Here is a 24,832-nt window from a genome sequence, read left to right on the forward strand (position 1 = left end):
ATTTGTGGCATGTGAGCTCTTAGTTGCAGCACGTGGGATGTAGGTCCCTAACCAGGGATCGAACCTGGGCCCCCTGCATTGGGTGTGCTTAACCATTTTACCGCCAAGGAAGTCTTGAGTAGGAGGTTTTAAATGGGTCAGCCAAGGCTGGTACTAGCATCTGGGCACTGCTGGATGCCTCAGAAACTGTTGGAATGAAAAAGTGGGCTGGGAGGATGGAAGGAAGGCAGGACATATGTGGGTCTGGCACATGTCATTTCTACATCCCCCATCTCGCGTTTGGTGCCCACTGCTGCTTTGTCTCTCAGAGCTTGAGGAATACCAAGAAAGGCTAGTATCTGCTCACAGAGGATTTTCTCAGTCAGGTTCCGTGAAGGTCGTGTACTTGTCCCAGTGCTTTCCTGTCTTTTTTCTCCTGTTACTCATTTTGATGGAATTAAGTCGCTTGATCTCTTCAAGTTACTAAGTGTTAAAACAGCAGGAAGCCAATTAGCCAATTTTAATACAAGACAAAACCCTCTTGTTAAAAATGACTGCTTTGAACTTTTCAGCAGGTAGTGGGGTCTCTAGAGACAGTGAGGAATGAGGAGGAAAATCTCTCGTGTACCATCCTGCGGGGAGCAGTCAGAGTTGAACTCTCCCCTTCGTGTGCTCTCGAGTCTGTTGTAACAGGGAGACATTAGCCCAGAAGCAGTTTGAGTCCTAGAAGGACCTGTTGTGTCTGTAACACCCAACAACTTTGCATCCACGTTGCCCACGAGGGTCAGGCTGCCCTCCGCCCTGTCCCCTGAGTGTTAACGTGTAGCCGACCTGCCCAGGTGTAGACGCACCTGGAGCCTGTTCTGCCTCCCCTGTGATGCGCCGGGAGCTCTTGGCTGAGCCAGTGTTGGCTCCAGTGGGTTCATGCTCGCTCACTGCAGAGCAGGGTTTAACCCCAGGGCTGACACTCCAGGAGAAGTTCTCTCAGCTGATGACTTGGAGGTGCTCTCTCTGAGTGAACAGCAGTTGGCTACATATGGAGAACAGTATGGAGGCTGTAAAAGACTAAAAATAGTTACCATAAGATCCACTAAGGCCACTCCTGGGCCTGCATCTGGAGAAAGCTGTCGTTTGAAAAGATACATGCACCCCAGTGTTCATTGCAGCACTATATACAATAGCCCGGACAAGGAAGCAACCTAAATGTCCATCAGTGGAGGAATGGATAAATATGTGGTGCATGTACACAGTGAAATATTGCTCAGCCGTCAAAGGAATGAAATAGTGCCATTTGCAGCAACATGGATGGCCCTAGAGATGACCGTACTAAATAAAATAAGCCAGACAGAGGAAGAAAACATCGCATGGTATTGTTTATACGTGGAATCTAAACAAGTGGCACAAATGAACTTGTTTTGCAGACAGAAATAGGCTCACAGATTTAGAAAACAAACCTACGATTACCAGAGGGCAAAGGATGGGGGCGTAAATTAGGGGTTTGGTATTATCATGTACACGTTAATATACATAAAATAATCAACAGGTACCTAGTGTATAGCACAGGGAACTATACTCAGTATTTTATAATAATCTATAAGGAAAAGAATTTGAAAAAGAATATATACACACATATATAGTGTATGTATAACTGAATCACTTTGCTGTGCACCTGAAACTTAACATTGTAAATCAGCGATACTTCAATTTAAAGAAAAGGAAACCTTCAATTTACAATATTAAAAAAGCCCCAGATGAACAAGTGGCTAAAAGCTAGGAATCATAACCTTAAACATGTATTCCATTTTAACTTAAAATCCCAATCTTCCGATGTAGTTCCAAGGCCCTTTCACCAAGCCTGTGTTTATTGGCAGAAGCCTGCTTCTTCTCTTCTGTAGAAAGCATGTCTATAATGTAGTCACCTGTAATCTGTTTTGGTTTCTTTAAAGAACAGAGCAAACTAATTACAGAATCCTTCTAGATTTTTTGAAATGGTTTCTAATATTTTACAGCTGCCACGAGCACATCTAAGTCAACAGCAGTTTCTAGCAACTTAGCTCTGTTGACATTTTTCAAGTTATCCAGCTTGGTTTCATAAGGACTTTGTGATTTCGTAAGGAGTTCATTATATGTGTGAATTATTTTTCATCTTTATATTTTGTCAGTTTACCATGTAAGTTATTCCATTAAAATAATACATATACCAACCTCAACAGAGTAGGGACTATATCCAGTTGGCTCTTTGTCGCCCTCCCAGCTCACCTGGCGGGTAGAAGCGTGCAGACATCACTGGGCCGGGGGTGGGTGATGTGAGCTGGGAGCTGTTAGCACCTGCTGGGCTGGAGGGTGGATGGGAGGAATGAAAAGGGGTGAGAAATTCAATTACTTGGTTAAATTGAGAACATTGAGAACATCCACTGAAGCTTTTCTGACTCTGCTACCTGATATGCTGAGATTGGGCATTGCAAAAATCCTCACGTATAATCTTGCCTAAACCTTTCTCTGGGTTGCCTCTAATGACTCCATCCACAGACTCTCTGCATGGAAATTACTGGTGCCCACTGGGAGTCCTTCTGGCTCTTCAGCTTTGCCAGATACTTATTTGCTGGACCAGGTCCTGCAGATTTCACTGATTGGAATGATGGGGCCAAGTGCTTAAACCACTTACACTTCTAATGACACCCTGTCTCAGATTCTTTGAGAAAAATGGAGAGACCCGAGAGTGAGTCTGGTTCTTTCCTTTGTGGTACAGAAATCAGTTGCAGGGGAAAATAATCTTTTGGGCTCTGTATACTTGTCAAGTCTTGTGTCTGGCTTCTTAAAAATTCTAGACACAGAGTTGAAATTCCTTTGTGTTTTAAATCTTATTTGCAGAGCAGATATAGAGACACAGACATAGAGATCAAACATATGGGTACCAAGGGGCAAAGGGCAGGGGTGGAATGAACTAGGAGATTGGGACTGACATATATACCTTATTGATACTATGTGTAAAACAGATATTAACTAATGAGAACCTACTGTATACAGGGAACTCAGTGCTCTATAGTGACCTGGACGGGAAGGAAATCCCCAAAAGAGGGGATATATGTTAACATATAACTGATTCACATTGCTTTACATCAGAAACTAACACAACATTGTAAAGCAACTCTACTCCAATAAAAATTAATAATAAAAATAATAAAAAGCCTAGCTTAGTTTTAGCATAAGCTTGTGAACTTTCCTCCCACCTTGATGGCTCAGATGGTAAAGCGTTTGCCTGTAATGAGGGAGACCCGGGTTCAATCCCTGGGTCCGGAAGATCCCCTGGAGAAGGAAATGGCAGCCACTCCAGTACTCTTGCCTTGAAAATTGCATGGACTGAGGACCCTGGTAGGCTACAGTCCGTGGGGTCACAGAGAGTCGGACACGACTGGGCGACTTCACTTTGTGAACTTACAGTTTGTTTCTCTTTGGTAAGAAGTGCTTTTCGGAAAATTAGGGAGGAGGAATGATGGCTCAGTGGTAAAGAGTGTTTCCGCAATGTGGGAGACACAGGTTTGATCCCTGGATTGGGAAGATCCCAGGCTTGGAAAGATCTCCTGGAGAAGGAAATGGCAACCCATTCCAGCATTCTAGACTTGGAAATCCCATGGACTCAGGAGCCTGCCAGGCTACGGTCCATGGGGTTGCAGAGTCAGACATGACTGAAGCAACTAAACACTTCAGTTAGGTGCAGGATATTGACATGTGTCTGTTACATGCATATAATAAGTCCATCGGCAAGGATAGGGGCAGATACCAATAGCTTCAAAGTTTCTGATCAGATACAGCATTTTCAGGAAAACTAGCTTCCTGTGGGTTGCGTGCATGCATGCTAAATCCCTTCAGTCATGTCTGGACTCTTTGCAACCCTGTGGCCTATAGCCCACTAGTCTCCTCTGTCCATGGGATTCAGTATCCAGTATTCTCCAGGCAAGAATACTGGAGTGGGTTGCCGTGCCCTCCTCCAGGGGCTCTTCCGGACCCAGGGATTGAACCCACATCTCTTATGTCTCCTGGATTGGCAGGGAGGTTCTTTACCACTAGCGCCACCTGGGAAGCCCCGCTGTGGAGTTAGTCAGGTGCTGTTTACCCAACTTCCCTGAGCTATTAGCAAATCTTGCATTTCCATATTAACTTCAACGGTGATACTGAACTTGAAATACATAATCAGTGGGATTTGTTTCATGAATCCTGTAGAATTCTGCATGCAGCTGAGGCATGTTGACAATGGTGTGATTGAATGTTTTTCTACAGGAAGCATTTTGAAACCCAAGTAAGAGTGCCCTTTTGAGCTTCATGCTTTTGTCCCTGAGCATTTGGGGAGGAGGTCATGATCTCTAAGTAGATAGGAGTGCGTCTGTCAGAGATTAGTTATTGACTGTAGGAAAAAAATCACATTTGCTTCTTGAAATGTTCTGTCTTAGAATTGCACTGGACTTTTTAATCCCCATTGCTGGCTTGACCTGCTGTAAGTGACAGAAGTTGAAACATAAAATAAGAGCTGCTTTCCCCACATGTTATGGGGTGATCATTTATAGAATCTCTTGGCATGCAGTCTCCTTTTGTTCCATGATTCATTTCTGGTATAAAACACCTTCTGGGTTGATGATATTGAGAGGTGGGAAGAAATAGGGAAGGGAATAAATCATGAAGTGCCCATCTGCAGGGCAGTAGTAATACAATTTTACTATGAAAATGATCCAATAGATGTGATCTGTGCTGTATAGACATATGCAAATTCTATGCAAATGACCACGTAATGCCTGAATGTGGCCCTGAGGAAGAGAGCTTAATGGAACCCAGTGTTCTTTTGGCTCATCACTCTAAGTGTCTGAATCAGCCCAGGCGACACCAGGTACTGTGGCTTGCCTGGCATTGTCTGCAGTGTCTCGTACAGGAGCTCATTTTCCCAGTCGTTCCCCTCTCTGGCCTCAGCTCCTGCCGCTCTGGGCCTTGCTCACTTCACCCCAGACACGCTGTCCGCCTTTCTAAAACATGCCAGGTAGACTCCTGCCCCAGGACCTTCCACCTGTTGCATTTCTGCCTAGAACGCTGTCCCCCAGTTGTCATCGTGGCTCACTCCTTTGCTTCACTCAGCTCTTTAAATCAAATGTCACCCTCTCTCTAGGCCTTCCCTGGCCACGTGTCTAAAATTGGAGAGCCCTCCTATCTTTGTCTGGGCTTCCCTGATGGCTCAGTGGTAAAGAATCTGCCTTTCAGTGAAGGAGATGCGAGTTTGATCCCTGGGTTGGGAAGATCCCCTGGAGAAGGGAATGGCAACCCACTCCAGTATTCTTGCCTGGGGAATCCCATGGACAGAGGAGCATGGAGGATACAGTCCATAGGGTCACAAAGAGTCAGACGTGACTTAGCAGCTAAACAACAACTGTGTATTGCTTTAATTGTTATTCCTGTTTTAGGTTATTCTGTAATATCTATAACACTTCCTTTTATGACTGTCTCTTTGTCTCCCCCAAAAGGCTGCTTCCATAAGGGCAGAGATGTTCATCTATTTAGTTTATTGTTGTGTCTTTGTTGCTCAGAGCACTGCCTGGCACATAATAAAGTGAAAGTTTTAGTCGCTCAGTCGTGTCTGACTCTTTGTGACCCCATGGACCTGCCAGGCCCCTCTGTCCATGGGATTTCCCAGGCAAGAGTGCTGGGTTGCCATTCCCTTCTCTAGGGGATCTTCCTTACCCAGGGATCAAACCCTGGTCTCTGGCAATGCAGGCAGATTCTTTACTGTCTGAGCCACCAGGGAAGCCTGCCTGGCACATAGTAGGCACTCAATGCATACTTGTTGAATCTCTCAATAATGTGTGTTGGTTGCTGCTGTACGCGGTTACGTTTTGAACATTTTGGGTCTTGTGTATAGTTAAGCAGGAGTGGTATCTTTTCCAGACTCTGCTGGCTCTTGGAAAAGGAGAGGAGATATTCAGTGAGTCGTTGATATTTTTAAAATTAGGTTTTTGGGCAGGGAGCAGTGGTGTAATCCGTGGTGAAAATTGGGCTTGAGGGATTCATTGCTCTCATTTACTGCATTCGTAGTTCTCCCGAGATGAGGCCTGTATCAGATTCCACGGGGTGCACAGTGGCTGGTGAGACACCGTCCTGGGCCTGGGAGAGGTCACGGTCTTGGGAGGACAGTGGGGCCTGGACAGACTGCCTCTGGGGAAAACGCACTAAGTGCTGTGAAGAATGTGAGCTGCGTTTTATCCTTGACATCTCTAGACACACCACACTGCCTCCATTATTATGGGTAATTGATTGAACATGATTAAATCAGTGTGTTTTGGCCTTAAGGAGCTTATTATTTAAATATTTGAGTATTTAAGTATTGGAGAATGGGCACGCTGTATAGGGCTTTGATATTAAAAAGAAGTTTCCCCCCCAAATGCTAACTAAGCTATTAGTTATGGTTACAGAGAGGGGTGGTGACTTTTTCAGACCTCAGCTGAAGAGAATGATGAATCACTCTAGCTAGTACAATGGGCTGCAGAAGCTGCTCCTGTGAACTCGAATCTCAGCTCCATTGTTTCTGAGCTGTGTGACCGGAGGAAAACTGCTGCGTCTCTCTGTGCCTCATTCCTGAAATGGAAACCATAGTACCTACCTCGTGGTGTTATAAAGATGGACTGTAAACCTTTAACGATTTACATTATTTGAAGATTTATTAAGTCCTTTATTATAAATCATAAAGTGATATAAGGTGTATATTACTTAAAACAGTTTATGGTGTGTAGTGGGTATCATATGTTGTTGTTCAGTCGCTCAGTCGTGTCTGACTCTTTGCGACCCCATGGACTGCATGTAGCATGCCAGGCCTCCCTGTCCATCACCAGCTCCCAGAACTTGCTCAAACTCACGTCCATTGAGTCGGTGATGGCATCCAACCATCTCATCCTCTGCCGTCCCCTTCTCCTCTCACCTTCAATCATTCCCAGCATCAGGGTCTTTCTCAGTCTTTCCTTTGCATCAGATGGCCAAAGTATTAGAGCTTCAGCATCAGTCCTTCTAATGAATATTCAGGATTGATTTCCTTTAGAATTTATTGGTTTGATCTCCTTGCTGTCCAAGGGACTCTCAAGAGTCTTCTCTAACACCACAGTTCGAAGGTATCAATTTTTCCACATTCAGCCTTTTTTATTGTCCAGCTCTCACATCCGTACATGACTACTGGAAAAACTGCAGCTTTGACTAGACAGATCTTTGTCGGCAAAGTAATATCTCTGCTTTTTAATATGCTGTCTAGGTTGGCCATAACTTTTCCTCCAAGGAGCAAGCATCTTTTAATTTCATGGCTGTAGTCACCATCTGCAGTGATTTTGAAGTTCAAGAAAATAAAGTCTCTCACTGTTTCCACTGTTTCCCCATCTATTTGCCATGAAGTGATGGGACTGGATGCCATGATCTGCGTTTTTTGAATGTTGAGTTTTAAGCCAGCTTTTTCACTCTCCTCTTTCACCTTCATCAAGAGGCTCTTTAGTTCCTCTTCGCTTTCTACCATAAGGGTGGTGTCATCTGCATATCTGGGGTTATTGATATTTCTTCTCAAAAATCTTAATTCTACATTGTGATTCTTCCAGCCTGCCATTTCACATGATGTACTCTTCGTATAAGTTAAATAAGCAGGGTGACAATATACAACCTTGACATACCCCTTTCCCAAGTTTGAACCAGTCTGTTCCATGTCCGGTTCTAACTGTTGCTTCTTGACCTGCATACAGGTTTTTTAGGAGGCAGGTAAGATGGTCTTGTATTTCCATCTCTTTAAGAATTTTTCACAGTTTAACTGTGATCTACACAGTTAAAGGCTTTAGCATAGTCAATAAAGCAGAAATAGATGTTTTTCTGGAATTCTCTTGCTTTTTCTATGATTCAACTGATGTTGGCAATTTGATCTCTGGTTCCTCTGCCTTTTCTAAATCTGGAAGTTCTCTGTTGACATACTGTTGAAGCCTAGCTTGAAGGATTTTGAGCATTATCTTGCTAGCATGTGAAGTGAGTGCAGTTGTATGGTAGTTTGAGCATTCTTTGGCGTTGCCCTTCTTTGGGATTAGAATTGAAAACTGATCTTTTCCAGTTTGTGGCCACTGCTGAGTTTTCCAAATTTGCTGGCATATAGAGTGTAGCACTTTCATAGCATCATCTTTTAGGATTTAAAATAGCTCAGCAGGAATTTCATCACCTCCATTAGCTTTGTTCGTAGTAAAGCTTCCTAAGGCCCACTTGACTTCACACTCCAGCATGTCTGGGTCGAGGTGAGGGATCACACCATCATGGTTATCTGGGTCATGAAGATCTTTTTTGTATAGTTCTTCTGTGTATTCTTGCCACCTCTTCTTAATATCTTCTGCTTCTGTTAAGTCCATACTGTTTCTGGGTGTCATGTAAGTGTTAGCTATTATAAATATACTTGTAAATAAAGTTAAAACCATCATTACTGGGTCATGGAAAGCTCATCAGTCCAAACAAGTCTTCTCTTAAAAAAATTTATAAGGCAACTCTTATAATTATTTTCTTTTTTCCTCCACTTTCACTCCCCTCATCCCTGTCGGTACCAATTCCTAGGATATACCCAGGTCTTTGTTTGCCTTGTATCTGTGTTTTGAACTTAACGTGAGTAGTATTATCCTTACTGTTGTCTTACAGTTTTCTAACTCAAAAGCATGTTTTAAATTTTACTGATGTTGCTCTGTGTACCTCAAAGTCATGTCTTCTAACTGTTGCATGTATATTATTGTGTGAGGTCTGTTATTTATAGGTTCTTACTGCTGTACACCTACATTGGCTCAAACTCTCCACCCTTTGTATGTATTCCTGTATATACCCTGTATGTATGTTTGTATCCCTGTATATACCCTGACTGGGAGCATGTTCGTTGGGTGCCTGCCCAGAACGTTTGAGGATTGTAAGGAACATATATCTCTATTTTCACAAAATTCTGCTGCATTGCTACCAGAATGGCTGTACCAGTCTGTCCTCCCACTAGCATTGCAGGGGTCCAGTTTCTTCCTTTCTTTTCCATTATTTGGGAATGTTTGGGCAAATCTGGTGGATGTAGAATCTCCTGGTTATTTTAACGTGTATTTCTCTGATTATCTTGATACATTGTTAGCCACTCAGGAGTCTCCTTCTGTATAATGCCTGTTCTTATCATATGCACCTCTTCTACAGTATATTCTGACTTCTTTTTCTAGGAGTACCTTTTATATTCTAATATTAATCTGTCTTCTCCCAGTCTCTGCACACTTGTGATCTTTCCAGTTTCCTCATGGAACCAAAACTCATTCACCGTGTAGTCAAGTCCATCAAATTGTTCTGCTTGTGACTTGAGCTTTTGGTCTTGATTCAGAAATGCTTATCTACAAATTACAGAGTTGTGCTCCTACCCTGTCTTTTGTTAGCTTGTGTTTCTGCTTTTTTACATTTAGATTTTTGCCTCTGTATATACCCTGTAAGGCAGCAAACCAACCATATTTTTGCTTTTCCCAGTAACATTTGTGCTGTCCTACTGATTTATGGTAGGGGGTTCCCTGGTGGCTCGGTGGTAAAGAACCCGTCTACCAATGTAAGAGACACAGGTTCGATCCCTGAGTCAGAAAAATCCCCTGGAGAAGGAAATGGCAACTGACTCCAGTATTCTTGCCTGGAGAATCCCATAGACAGAGAAGCCTGGTGGGCTACAGTCCGTGGGGTCACAAAAGAGTTGGACTCAACTTGGCAACTAAACCACCACCATTACTGATATATGGTGCTGTATCGGTAATATACCAGATTCTCATGTATATGTAAACATATCTCACACCCTCTTTTCTAGTTTCTAATGCAGTTGCTAGTTCCTGCACGAATACCACATATAATCACTGTGGTTTTGCTATTTTTAGTATTTGCATCTGTTGGGAGCGTGATCCCCTCTTATTTTTCTGAAAAAATTTACTTGACCCTTCATAAACCTTTATTCTTCTACCCCACTCCAGTACTCTTGCCTGGAAAATCCCATGGATGGAGGAGCCTGGAAGGCTGCAGTCCATGGGGTCGATGAGGGTCGGACACGACTGAGCGACTTTACTTTCACTTTTCACTTTCCTGCATTGGAGAAGGAAATGGCAACCCACTCCAGTGTTCTTGCCTGGAGAATCCCAGGGACGGGGGAGCCTGGTGGGCTGCCGTCTATGAGGTCGTTCAGAGTTGGACATGACTGAAGTGACTTAGCAGCAGCAGCATGTATTATACTGAATTTGTTGAGTTGCTCAAGAAATCCCACTGGAATTTTTATTAGAAAAATGATATAATTATTTGGGAGATGTGACATCTATAAAATGAAGTGAAGTCGCTCAGTCATGTCTGACTCTTTACGACCCTGTGGACTGTAACCCGCCAGGCTCCTCTGTCCATGGGATTCTCCAGGCAAGAATACTGGAGTGGGCTGTCATTTCCTTCTTCAGGGGATCTTCCCGACCCAGGGATCGACCTGGGTCTCCGGCATTGCAGGCAGATGCTTTATCCTCTGAGCCACCAGGTCAACTATAAACACTATAAAGGTGTTGCTCCATTCATTCACCTGGCCTGTGTGTCTTCATTTTCTTAATCCTTCATGAATTTTTTTCCACAGGATTAAAAGAACTTCTGAATGAAAGTTTCATGTACTCCTGATTGGATTAATACCTGTACATCAGAGTTTTTATTGTTATTATGAATATCTTATTTTCTACTATATTTTCTGGTTATTGTCGATACAGAGGAACGCTGTTGACTTTTCTAAGTTTATCGTATATCTGGCAACTTTGGGCTCACTAATTTTCTTTTTGTTTTCTGTAAAATGGTCACATGTACAATCAGTGACTGTTTTTGTTCCTTCTTACTCTTCTGCCTCTTTTTTTTGTTGTTTCTATTTTGTTGGCTCATGCCTCTAGTACTGTTAAACAGTAATGATAATATTGGAATCCTTATCTTGTTTGTAAGACTAAAAGCAATGAAACTAAACTTCTTATATTAAGTGTGGGGTTTACTCTGGGTTTTATGGGGTGGCTCTAACATAATTAAGTTAAAGAAACTTTTGGTTCTTGTTTTCAGAGTTATTTTTCTGTTAAAAAGAAAGTCTTTGTTAAAGACTTAATGAAGCCTTAAAAGCCTTAGAAAGTGTTTCATGTTATTTACAAACATATATTAAATAAGATGATTTTCTTGGATCTGCAGTTCTAAGAGAATATAGTACACAGTTATTTCGCTTTCAAAGGAGTGTGGCGTATGTATTTTTATAACAGGTGAATGTGCAAGAGGAAAGGTGAAAATGGATAATGGATATCAGCTTTCATCCTTTATATCAAATATTTTAATGTCAACCTTGTGTCAGACACTGTTTTTTTTTAATTTAAATTTTTATTGAAGCATAGTTGATTAGTTTTATGGGGTCGCAAGGAGTTGGACACGACTGAGCGACTGAACTGAACTGATTAGTTTCTGTTGTACAGTGAAATGTCAGTTATAGACATAGCCACTCTTTTTTAGATTCTTTTCCCATGTAGGTAGTTTTATAGAGTACTGAGTTGAGTTCCCTGTGCTATACAGTAGGTCCTTATTGTTGTTGTCCAGTTGCTCAGTCATGTCCAACTCTTTGCCACTCCATGAACTGCAGCATGCCAGGCTTCCCTGTCCTTCGCTATCTCTTAGAGTTTGCTCAGACTCTCTGTCTGTTGAGTCAGTGATGCCATCCAACCATCTCATCCTCTGCTGCCCTCTTCTACTCTTGCCTTCAATCTTTCCCAGCATCAGGGTCTTTTCCAATGAGATGATTCTTTGCATCAAGTGGCCAAAGTATTGGAGCTTCAGCATCAGTCCTTCCAATGAGTATTCAGGTCCTTATTAATTATCTGTTTCATATGTAGTCGTGTGTGTATGTCAATCCCAGTCTCTCGATTTATCCCACCCCTCTGCCAGACTCTGTTTTAATGATTAAGCCCTCGTTTAATTGAGAAGGACCAGCTGGATGGGCTGAGTCTCAGGCTGCTGCTGCTACTGCTACCGCTGCTAAGTCTCTTCAGTCGTGTCCGACTCTGTGCGACCCCATAGACGGCAGCCCACCAGGCTCCCCCGTCCCTGGGATTCTCCAGGCAAGGACACTGGAGTGGGTTGCCATTTCCTTATCCAACGCATGAAAGTGAAAAGTGAAAGTGAAGTCGCTGAGTCATGTCCGACTCTTTGCGACCCCGTGGACTGCAGCCTACCAGGCTCCTCCGTCCATGGGATTTTCTAGGCAAGAGTCCTGGAGTGGGGTGCCATCGCCTTTCCAGAGTCTCAGGCTCTTTGGGTTAAATGTTGAACGAGACTTGTAATCTGGCTCCTCCTTTGGTATGTTTCATTCTGCCTCGTTGAAGCTGTAGTTTTTAGGTCTATAAAGTGGGAGGTATAGACCTGAAGTCTCTTCTAGCTCTGAAATTCTGTGATTTCACAGGAGGAGGAATGGAGAGAATGGGACTTGGACAGTAGGAGGGAATCCTCCTGCTCTTAGAACAAAGCACTGAACAGGAGTCTTGGGACCTGGAATCGCAAGGTCCCAAGCACAGGGTATGTATGGGTGAAAGAAGCAAGAGCTGAGAGGGTAGATGTATGGATGGTTTTAAAATTGTGCATAGGTGCTTCCCCGGTGGTCCACTGGTTAAGTGGAGACAGCAATGGCACCCTGCTCCAGTACTCTTGCCTGGAAAATCCCGTGGATGGAGGAGTCTGGTAGGCTACAGTCCATGGGGTCGCAAAGAGTCAGACACGACTGAGCGACTTCACTTTCCCTTTTCACTTTCATGCATTGGAGAAGGAAATAGCAACCCACTCCAGTGCTCTTGCCTGGAGCATCCCAGGGACAGGGGAGCCTGGTGTGCTGCCGTCTGTGGGGTCACACAGAGTCGGACAGGACTGAAACAACTTAGCAGCAGCAGCCACCGGTTAAGAATTTGCCTTCCAACACAGGGGATGTGAGTTCGATCCCTGGTGTTGGAACTAAGCTTCCACATGCTGTGGGGCAACTAAGCCTGTGCTGCAACTAAAACCCATGCAGCCAAAGAAATAAATAAATATTTAAAAAGTAAGATCGCATATAATCATTTTCTAGGTGGATCTGGAGAATGGCAGAAGGTGAGGAAGTGGGGAAAAAGGATTTTGTGTGATAAGGGTGCCAAGTGCATGAGACCAATGCTTGCAGCCCATTTGGGACCCTCAACTTGATCTAGATGGAGGTTTGGGCCAAGAGTGTGGGTTAGGGATTCTGGAACAGTTGGGTTAGCTGTGAGAGAAGAGTCAGCAGAATTTATTTGGGGGCTGAAAATGTTGAGAGAGAGAAGGCAAGCTGGAAATGTCAAGTTTTCTTTCCTTTTATCTGCAAGAACTAGAAATACTGCACTTGCGTGTCCTGATTTTTCAGAGATCCAGCATTTGCATGTATAATCAGGGTGATATGTTTAGAAACAGGAGAGCGCTCTCCTCTCAGGGGAAAACCATGACTTTTCCTTTGCACACATGTTTGCATGCGTTTTTATGTGTGTATTTTTAAGAGAATCTTAGTGGAACATCTCTAAGATGTGTGAAGGATTCACAGAGGACAATGGAAGAAATTTCCAAAGCTTGGTAACTTAAAGTTGAAACTCCTATTTCTGTAAGAGGGCAGGAGTTTGGAAAAGTAGAGAGAGCTGAGTATAATTTTGAATCATTAATCTTGGGAATGAACTTGGAAAATGGCCCAGTTTAAAACATTTTATTTCTACTCTAGGTTTTAAGCTCAAGTGACAGAATATTACAAAAAAAAAACAAAAATAAAAAGGGCAGATGAAACTGTCTCTAAGAAGCTATTAAGCAAAATATTTAGTAGAATAGATTCATTTAAAAATATTCCACATTTATTCAGATGCTGACTGCCAGGAAATCAAAATTCTGAATAATTTTAAGGCCCTGAATGTAATATTTTAAAAACTTTAGGCTTTTTCTCTTTTGGTTGACTTTGAGGTATGTGTACTTTTGGAAGAAAAGAAATAAGCCATAGTTTTAATGCTTAGTTTTCACTTTGGGCTTCCCTAGTGGCTCAGACAGTGAAGAATCTGCCTGCAGTGCAGGAGACCCAGGTTCGATCCCTGGATCAGGAAGATCCCCTGGAGAAGGAACTGGCAACCCACTCCAGTATTCTTGCCTGGAGAATTCCAAGGACAGAGGAGCCTGGAGGCCTACAGTCCATGGGCTTGCAAAGTCAGACAGGACTGAGCAACTAACACACATATTTAGAAATGGCACATTATTCTTTTCTTTTTTTTTTAAGAGGAAGAGGGAAAGAATGTGATGAAATGATTTGAGTTGGTTGAATTTATTTTTCAAAATTGTAACCAGGCTGGTTTGATTTCTCTGCCTTCCTGGGGCTATGTGACTGAAATCTAGTGTCTTTGTTTTTCCCTTTGCTGTGGAAGAATTCAAGGAAGTGAGGAAGATGGGCACCAAAATTAAATGGCATTTGAAGGCTGTTATAATTTTCTCTCTGAAGTTTTTCCCATCAGAAAAATTTTCTACAGAAGCAGTTGCCACGGATGTATATTTAAGATAACCACCTCCCTTACTCCTTTTTAGCTTTTTAATTTCATCTCTGGGAAGGCTAGTTATAAATTTTTGATACACGTTTTATGGCATTTTTAGGACCAGCTGATGATCTTTTCAATTTGGGGCTTTGTTTATTCCAAAATCCTAATGGGAAACAGCCCATTACTTATTTATACTAATTCTTTGCCGTCAGTACCCGTGTAGCACTGGAGCAGTCTACAGGCACTTTGTGTTCAACAGCAGATGGATTTTCACAAACGTGCAATCGTAGTAGATGTGCTTTGTACTTTTTTGTCCGGAGCAAACTGTTTTTCAGTTATTAGGATGATTATTCTTAACTTACCCCTTTTTTTTTAAGTTAAGGCAGTTAAGGTAAGGCTATGTCTGCACAAAGTACTCAGATGAAAACCACCTTTAAATCCTTAATTTGACTCTGGGACCACTTAATCTTTCATTTTCACAATGCCTCACAGTACTTGGATGCAATCTCAAAAACGACAGAATGATCTCTGTTCGTTTCCAAGGCAAACCATTCAATATCACAGTAATCCAAGTCTATGCTGCAACCAGTAACGATGAGGAACCTGAAGTTGAACAGTTCTATGAAGACCTACAAGACCTTTTAGAACTAACACCCAAAAAAGATGTCCTTTTCACTATAGGGGACTGGAATGCAAAAGTAGGAAGTCAAGAAACACCTGGAGTAACAGGCAAATTTGGCCTTGGAATACAGAATGAAGCAGGGCAAAGAAAATTTTGCCAAGAAAATGCACTGGTCATAACAAACACCCTCTTCCAACAACACAAGAGAAGACTCTATACATGGACATCACCAGATGGTCAACACCAAAATCAGATTGATTATATTCTTTGCAGCCAAAGATGGAGAAGCTCTATGCAGTCAGCAAAAACAAGACCAGGAGCTGACTGTGGCTCAGACCATGAACTCCTTATTGCCAAATTCAGACTTAAATTGAAGAAAGTAGGGAAAACCACTAGACCATTCAGGTATGATCTAAATCAAATCCCTTATGATTATACAGTGGAAGTGAGAAATAGATTTAAGGGCCTGGATCTGATAGATAGAGTGCCTGATGAACTATGGAATGAGATTCGTGACATTGTACAGGAGACAGGGATCCAGACCATCCCCATGGAAAAGAAATGCAAAAAAGCAAAATGGCTGTCTGGGGAGGCCTTACAAATAGCTGTGAAAAGAAGAGAAGCAAAAAGCAAAGGAGAAAAGGAAAGATATAAACATCTGAATGCAGAGTTCCAAAGAATAGCAAGAAGAGATAAGAAAGCCTTCTTCAGCGATCAGTGCAAAGAAATAGAGGAAAACAACAGAATGGGAAAGACTAGGGATCTCTTCAAGAAAATCAGAGATACCAAAGGAACATTTCATGCAAAGATGAGCTTGATAAAGGACAGAAATTGTATGTACCTAACACAAGCAAAAGATATTAAGAAGAGATGGCAAGAATACACAGAAGAACTGTACAAAAAAGATCTTCACGACCCAGATAATCACGATGGTGTGATCACTGACCTAGAGCCAGACATCCTGGAATGTGAAGTCAAGTGGGCCTTAGAAAGCATCACTACGAACAAAGCTAGTGGAGGTGATGGAATTCCAGTTGAGCTTTTCCAAATCCTGAAAGATGATGCTGTGAAAGTGCTGCACTCAATATGCCAGCAAATTTGGAAAACTCAGCAGTGGCCATGGGACTGGAAAAGGTCAGTTTTCATTCCAATCCCAAAGAAAGGCAATGCCAAAGAATGCTCAAACTACTGCACAATTGCACTCATCTCATACGCTAGTAAAGTAATGCTCAAAATTCTCCAAGCCAGGCTTCAGCAATATGTGAACCGTGAACTTCCAGATGTTCAAGCTGGTTTTAGAAAAGGCAGAGGAACCAGAGATCAAATTACCAACATCCGCTGGATCATGGAAAAAGCAAGAGAGTTCCAGAAAAACACCTATTTCTGCTTTATTGACTATGCCAAAGCCTTTGACTGTGTGGATCACAGTAAACTGTGGAAAATTCTGAAAGAGATGGGAATACCAGACCACCTGATCTGGCTTTTGATAAATTTGTATGCAGGTCAGGAAGCAACAGTTAGAACTGGACATGGAACAACAGACTGGTTCCAAATAGGAAAAGGAGTTCGTCAAGGCTGTATATCGTCACCCTGCTTATTTAACTTCTATGCAGAGTACATCATGAGAAACGCTGGACTGGAAGAAACACAAGCTGGAATCAAGATTGCCGGGAGAAATATCAGTAACCTCAGATATGCAGATGACACCACCCTTATGGCAGAAAGTGAAGAGGAACTCAAGAGCCTCTTGGTGAAAGTGAAAGTGGAGAGTGAAAAAGTTGGCTTAAAGCTCAACATTCAGAAAATGAAGATCATGGCATCTGGTCCCATCACTTCATGGGAAATAGATGGGGAAACAGTGGAAACAGTGTCAGACTATTTTTCTGGGCTGCAAAATCACTGCAGATGGTGACTGCAGCCATGAAATTAAAAGACGCTTACTCCTTGGAAGGAAAGTTATGACCAAGCTAGATAGCATATTGAAAAGCAGAGACATTACTTTGCCAACAAAGCTTCGTCTAGTCAAGGCTATGGTTTTTCCTGTGGTCATGTATGGATGTGAGAGTTGAACTATGAAGAAGGCTGAGTGCCGAAGAATTGATGCTTTTGAACTGTGGTGTTGGAGAAGACTCTTGAGAGTCCCTTGGACTGCCAGGAGATCCAACCAGTCCGTTCTGAAGGAGATCAGCCCTGGGATTTCTTTGGAGGGAATGATGCTAAAGCTGAAACTCCAGTACTTTGGCCACCTCATGTGAAGAGTTGAGTCATTGGAAAAGACTCTGATGCTGGGAGGGATTGGGGGCAGGAGGAGAAGGGGACAACAGAGGTTGAGATGGCTGGATGGCATCACTGACTCGATGGACGTGAGTCTGAATGAACTCCGGGAGTTGGTGATGGACAGGGAGGCCTGGCATGCTGTGATTCATGGGGTCGCAAAGAGTCGGACACGACTGAGTGACTGATCTGATCTGATCTGATGAATGGTAATGGTGACGCTTATTGCATGCTTTCTACATGACGTGCTTCACCTGTCTCTTTCCATGTTCTTCTCCAACAGCCCTATGAGGTAGGTAATATTATAATTTTAGAAAGTAAAACGCTAGGTGAGTTTACTATGTCTCATAACTTATGAGTGGCAGGGCACAGATTCGAACCCGGGCCACTGACTTAAGAAAATGCGGTCTTGACCACCCCGCACCCTGCCCGCTGTCCTGTGGTATCCAGTTCCCCTGCTGCTCTTCTGGGTGGTGCAGCAATGGCGGGAAGCCTCAGGCGGTCCCTGATTCTCTTATGAGCTCCCCAGACTAGACTCTGTCTGGCTTATTGCTTGGTTTCCCTGGCTGGAAGCACTCTTTCCAGGGCTGCTTCTCCGTTTGCAATCACATTTCTCCTTCATGCCCGTGTGGGCCAGTAAATACACAGAAAATGTCTGTGTGTCCCTTCCACCAATGCTTGGGAGCCCAGGGATCCAAGGAAGAAAGCTGGGAAAACCAGGAGGTTGGTAGATTTCAGAAAACCTGAGTACGTGTGCAGTCTTGGCCACGGTCTGAGTATCTTTGTGTTCGCGGTCTGAATGCACATTCTCTGCTACCTGTTCCCTCTTTGGCCTCACCCCCATTTTTCATGCAGGCACCCCAGTGACCTGGTGCTACTGGCTAAGAGAGGGGACACGTGGGGTGACTCTTCCTAGGTTAGGGTGAATCGTATTCCCAGGTAGAAGTGGTGACTCTTGCCTCAGAATTTTCTGCAGATGGCACACTCAGCATTTCTCATCAGCCCCGCTGAAGTCAGTATTCGGAGCAAAACCCTGACATGTGGTACCTCAGGCTTTGAAAATATTTTATTTTAAATTAGTAGCAGGGAGGGGTGTGTATGCCACCTAAATGTGATTCTTTTTTAAAAAAATTTGGCCGTGCCACACGCTTTACAGGATCTTAGTTCCCGAGCTCGGGATCCAGCCCGCATCCTCAGCGGGAAAGCATGGAGTCCTCACTGCTGGGCAGCCAGGGAGTTCCCTAAGTGTAATTTTCAAACACAACCTGAACATTTTCAAGAGGCCACTTAAAAAAAAATTTTTTTTAATTTTATATTAGAGTTTTGCCAAGTCACAATGTTGTGTGATAGTTTCAGGTGGACAAAAAGGGGCTCAACCACATATATACACGTATCCATTCTCCACCACGGAGAAGGCAATGGCACCCCACTCCAGTACCCTTGCCTGGAAAATCCCATGGACGGAGGAGCCTGGTCGGCTGCAGTCCATGGGGTCGCTAAGAGTCGGACACGACTGAGCGACTTCACTTTCACTTTTCACTTTCATGCATTGGAGAAGGAAATGGCAGCCCACTCCAGTGTTCTTGCCTGGAGAATCCCAGGGACGGGGGTGCCTGGTGGCTGCCGTCTATGGGGTCGCACAGAGTCAGAAACGACTGAAGTGACTTAGCATTCTCCCCCAAACTCCCCTCCCAGCCAGGCTGCCGCTTGACATTGAGCCGAGCTCCAGTAGGCTGGCCTGTCATAAAGGGCCCGCTTGTTTGTAGGGGAGGCAGTTGTTGCTTCTTCTTCTGCCTTTTCCTCCCAGTTCCGGATGCCCTATGGGATTTACCAGGAGACTTTTTTTTTGGCTCCTGTTTGCCCTCAGGAGGAGGCATGGGTATGAATTAAACCGTGAGAAACACACAGTGAATGGGAAATTAAAGGTTTTTCGCCTCAAATTTACTGCTTGTGAATTCAGATGACAGCCATTAGATAATAAATATAGGGTTAGCCATCCACAGCAGAATTCCTTGGCTCCCGGGTGACTTTCCTGATTTATTGCTGTCTATGGGACAGTCTTTCAGGCAGCGAGAGGCCTTCCTTTCTGATTTCTGATGGATTCTCATTCTACTCAGAATCTACAAGTATGGTTCTCCTTACAGTCTTGCTGACCATATAGATTCTCCAGTAAGTATTTAATTACATCTTGGACTTCATCACGACTTTGATCCTAAAGAAAATAAGGAGCAGGTCAATGACTGCTTACAATTTTGTGCTAAGCGACTTCTTAACATTTTAAAAATCGATAATGCTACCATCGATCAACTCTTAAGGGCTGTAAGGAAAGAAATGAACTGTGGCCACACGGCTCCTGCACGGCAACCCCTGTGCTAAGCGTTTTTTGTACCTGAGCTAATTCAACTTTCATGATGGCTCTTAAGGGTAAATATTATGATGCCTTTTTTAAAGATTAGGAAATTGTTGCTTAATAAGAAAACTCGAATAACTCACCTGAGGTCACACAGCTTGAAGCTGGTAGTGCTAGGATTGGAGGTGGGGGTGAAACCTGGCTGTCTGGCTTCAAAGCCTGTTGAAAAATCTGCCTTTTCTTGGGTTGGAATAAGGCTCCCAAACAATCAAAATGTATTTCAGTGGATTAGGCAAATTTGCTGTTGTTGAAGGATTGAAGAGGGTGTTCCCTGGCGGTCCAGTGGTTAAAACTCTGTGCTTCCATTGCAGGGGCACAGGTTCTATCCCTGGTCAGGGAACTAAAATCCCACATACTGTGCAGGACACACACACACACACACACACATGCATACAAACATGTATTATATACAAACAAAAAAAGTGTTAAAGACATAGCTTCTTTCTTCCTCTTCACTCCAAGGGAAAAGATTGAAGTTGAAAGTAGATGACTATTGAATTTCAGTATAATCAAAGTGTATTTAATTCTCAGACCAGAGATTTCTCCAGTTACCTGTTTATAAGGTAACTTGAAAGCAATACAGTGCTTCCCAAGTTTATCTGTCTTACTAATTCTGTCCAAGCTCAAATCCAGAGAAATGCGTGTGCTACCATGGTACTGCATGCTGACATAGAATTCTAGTTTCTACCCTGGCTCCTACGCAGCTCCCCACCCTCTTGGAGATTTGTAAAATGATGAATAATCAACTTTGGGGGAGGGGTAGCTGCCTTACAGTGTTAGTTTCTGGTGTACAGTGAAGTGAATCCGCTGTATGTATACATGTATCCCCTCCTTGAGCATCCCTCCCACCCCATCCCCTCTGGGTCATCACAGAGCTGAGCTGAGCTGCCCATGCTGTATAGCAGCTTCCCCCTAGCTGCCTATTTTACACATGGTAGTGTGTGTATGTCAATCCCAGTTCATCCCACAGCCTACCAGTCTGTTCTCTACATCTGCATTTCTATTCCTGCCCTGCACATAGGTTCATTTGTACCATTTTTCTAGATATATATATATATGTGTGTGTTACTATGCAACGTTTGTTTTTCTATTTCTCACGTCATTCTGTATGACAGACTCTAGGTCCATCCATGTCTCTGCAAATGACTCAAGTTTGTTCCTTTTTATGGCTGAGAAATATTCCATTGTGTATGTATGTATCGCATCTTCTCAAGTCATCTCTTGATGGACATCTAGGTTGCTGTCATATTCTAGCTACTGTGAATAGTGCTGCAGTGGCCGTTGGAGTACCTGTGTTTGTTTGTTTGTTTTTTAAGCCCTGGGACATCTAGGTTGCTGTCATGTTCTAGCTACTGTGAATAGTGCTGCAGTGGCCGTTGGAGTACCTGTGTTTGTTTGTTTGTTTTTTAAGCCCTTGGGACTACCCAAGGCTGCAGACTTTGAACTTCCTGTCTGGATTGCTTTGTACACCACACGTGTCTCTCTGTCTCTCCCAATTCTACTCAAGCTTCAAGTCCTTTGCCCTCAGAACAGCCTCCTGTGATGAAGTCAGTTCACCTTGATCATGCTTTTCCTCACTCTGGCATTTTCTGGTTGTATTGCCAAATGAGCACTTTGTCATGTCTTCCTTTCTGTGTGTGTGTGTCTGTCTGTCTTGCTGTCTCTGGGTCTTTGCTCCTCTATCCCCCGTAACAGTATAAGCATCTGTGCTGAAAAACGGCCTCATCCATCTTATGTTTTCCTCCACATCACATTTCAGATATTTTCCTTGGTGCACAGTAGGTATTCAGTAAATATTTGATAATTGAAATAGAGAAAATGGCACAAATCTGCCAGTTTTTCTCGAGCTGCCTTTTTTCCTCGAGCTGAAATGAAGTACAGAAACATCTAGAATACAGATTTTTTAATGTAGAATTTAGAAAATCCATTCACTATAATCCATTCACATGGCTCAGAATGAAAGAATCTCTCTCCCTCTCTGTTCACACTCTTATTCACATCTCCTCCGTGGAATAAGCAGCCACTTGGAGTTCAGCGTGTATCCTTCTAGATGATTTTTGTGTTTTAAACAATGATAAAAATACTCATTTTCCACATTTTAACACAGAACTTTGCATACTATAGCACAGTTAGGCACCTTGCCTTTTTCACTTAACTACATAGCTTAGAGGGTTCTTTTCCCAAACCAGTTCACGAAGGCCTTTCTTCTAATCCTCTTAGCCTCCTGGTAGTGTTCCGTCATGGAGGTGTGCCGTGTCTCGTTAACCTATCGCATATGGAGGGACCTTTAGGTGGCTTCCGATCCTTTCCATTAAACACTCGGCTTTGGTGCCATTATGCCTGGGTGCAGGTGTGTGGAAGAGACGTTCTCCAATAGGATGTTGCTGGGTCACGGGGAAGTGCCCTTGTAACTGGGGCAGGGCCTGTTGGATTGCTCCCCTCAGGGTGTCTGTCACTTGACAGTCCTGCATCACTGTCTCTCCATGGTCTGTCAGCAGACTGCATACTGATTCTTTCGGGTTTTTACAATCTGATGGGTAAAAGATGGTATATCTAAATGTGGTTTGAATTTACATTTATCATATGAATACAGTTGAACACCTTTTCTTATGGCTTAAGGGCCATTTATGGGTTTTTTTTTGTGAACTATCTATTCATATCTTGCCCTATTAGAATACTGTGCTCAGTCACATCAATTCCTAGAAATTCTTCTCCTACTTACAAATTAGAATGATGAACCATTTGTGAAGCTAGTTGAAAATATTTTTTCTGGTTTATCGGTTGACTCTGTTGGTGGCAGGAGTGGGTTTTTGAAATTTGTTTCCTGTGCAGAGGGCTTCCCTGGTAGCTCAGCTGGTAAAGAATCCGCCTGCAATGCAGGAGACCCTGGTTCGATTCCTGGGTTGGGAAGATCTGCTGGAGAAGGGATAGGCTATGCACTCTAGTATTCTTGAACTTGCCTGGTGGCTCAGCTGGTAAAGAATCTGCCTGCAATGTGGGAGATCCAGGTTCAATCCCTGGATTGGGAAGATCCCCTGGAGAAGGGGAAGGCTACCCACTCCAGTACTGTGGCCTGGAGATTCCTTGGACTGTATAGTCCATGGGGTTCACAAAGATCAGACACAACTGAGTGACTTTTACTTTTCCCCGTGTATAAGTTTTCAATTTTTAGGTCATTAAATTTATTGAGTTTTTCTGTTATGACCTTTGGATTTGTTTTCTTTCTTTCTTTTTTCTTAGTCTTTGATCTGTTTGGGGTCTGTGATCTGAGAGATAAATCTGTTTTTCAGTTGGCTGCCCAGTTAGCCCAACACATTATTGAAAAATGTATTGCCACTGAGTTGAGATGCTGTCCTTATACCCAGTTACTGTTTGTATGATAAGTCACAATAGGATGAAATACCAGCAGTGCACGGACAAATGGGGATTAATTGGTGGATAACTTAGTTCATTCTTAGTACTCATGCAGCAAACATGTGTTAAGTACTTAATGAATTAAACAATCATGATGTGCCGGGTCTTGGGGGTACAAAGATGAGTTCGAAAGAATCTCATATAGTTTAGCTGGATAATAAACATAGCCTCAGTGTAGTAGAATAGGAGGGTGGAGAGGCTAAGACAGACAGGGAATGCTTCACAGAACACTGAGCACTCAGCTGGCTTTACCACAGGAGGGGAGGGTATTAGGAAGAGGAACACAGACCCCTGAGAGCCTGTGGTGTCTGAAGGCCTTGGAGTAGCTCTCCATAGCCATAGTTTGGGGCAGGAGACCCTGCTAGAAGGGAGACCAGAAGCATAGTTAATGGGGATGGCCTCTCCGGCCTGAGAGAGTGTAAGATGAAAGCATGCACCCCCAGGCCCTCATCTCCTTTGAAGATGAAGGGGAAAGCCGGAGAGGCCCAGCATAGATGGAAGGCAATGCCTGGCTGTGTTCTGCAGGCCGGTTGTTGAGTTTTGACACGTGTTGCTTCTTCTAGACGACTCCAAGCTCCCGAAGCCGAAGTCTCACTTTGCTCCCCCATGGAACGTCCAATTCTGCATCTCCCTCTAGCCAGAGACACCTCAGCGCGGGAGCCCCTGGTGTCGTCACAATCACGCATCACAAGTCGCCTGCTGCTGCCCGAAGAGCCAAGAGTCAGTATTCCGGCCAACTTCACGAAGTCAGAGAGGTAGGCCTCATTCTCCCTGTAGGTGGAGTTGTCTGTGGAAGGTGAGGGCTGCGATGTCGCTCCCCAGCCCCTTTTCTTTAGCGCCGTCTTGATGGATGGAGAGAGAGGACCAGAAGCAAACCTCCCAGAGAGAGCCATCATGATTCCTCCTGGTTTAAAAAAAAAAAAAAATTATTTCTGTTTCATGGGTTAAGTGAGTTGTCAGGAGACCTCTGCTACCCAAGCTCAGAAAGCAGGGGACACAAGCCCATAGAAACTTGAGGGAGGTGGAAGGGCTGTCCAGGGAAGTCTCCAGCTCATAACAAAGGGAAAGAACATAAAGTGGATCATCAGGAAATAATTGAGGGCGTTTTGAAATTCAGAAAACGTGGGACCTAAAGCTGATTTCCCCTTTTCTCCTTCACTTTATGAGGTGCTTATCCTCCCACACACTTCGAGGGGGTGTGAGCCAGTGAAAAGAATTCTGTCCTTGGAGGCAGAAGACTGTTGCCTTAAAGCTTGGAACCCACATTTCTGCATCTGCAAAATGGAAATGGCACAGACCCTCCCAGCCTCTCAAGGGATCACATGTGATAATGTACATGAAAGCCCTTCTGCTGAGAGTCCCTTAGGGGTTATGTTTTGTTTTTACTTTTGATTGGCTGGAAGTCATCAGTTTGGGGCTCCCAGGGTCTTTGGTGTTCATATCATCCTCTGCAACTATTACTGAGAACCGACAGTATAAAATAAATGATCATGGTCTTGGTTTTCTTTTTCTTTATTTTTAAATTTTTCATTTATTTATTTGGCTGCCCCGGAT

General features: G+C 43.4%; 1 protein-coding gene across 2 annotated transcripts in view; it reads left to right on the plus strand.

Annotated features, from left to right (window-relative positions):
* OSBPL10 (oxysterol binding protein like 10) overlaps positions 1 to 24,832 on the plus strand; it is a 343,241-nt gene that overhangs the window by 137,807 nt on the left and 180,602 nt on the right. For both annotated transcript variants that reach the window (XM_027522264.1, XM_027522266.1), the window contains exon 4: positions 23,842 to 24,033. In XM_027522264.1, the coding sequence (XP_027378065.1) occupies positions 23,842 to 24,033 (192 nt within the window). The remainder of the gene's footprint in view (positions 1 to 23,841; positions 24,034 to 24,832) is intronic.

Source organism: Bos indicus x Bos taurus, chromosome 22 (genome assembly GCF_003369695.1).
Source record: "Bos indicus x Bos taurus breed Angus x Brahman F1 hybrid chromosome 22, Bos_hybrid_MaternalHap_v2.0, whole genome shotgun sequence".
Classification (NCBI taxonomy): domain Eukaryota; kingdom Metazoa; phylum Chordata; class Mammalia; order Artiodactyla; family Bovidae; genus Bos; species Bos indicus x Bos taurus.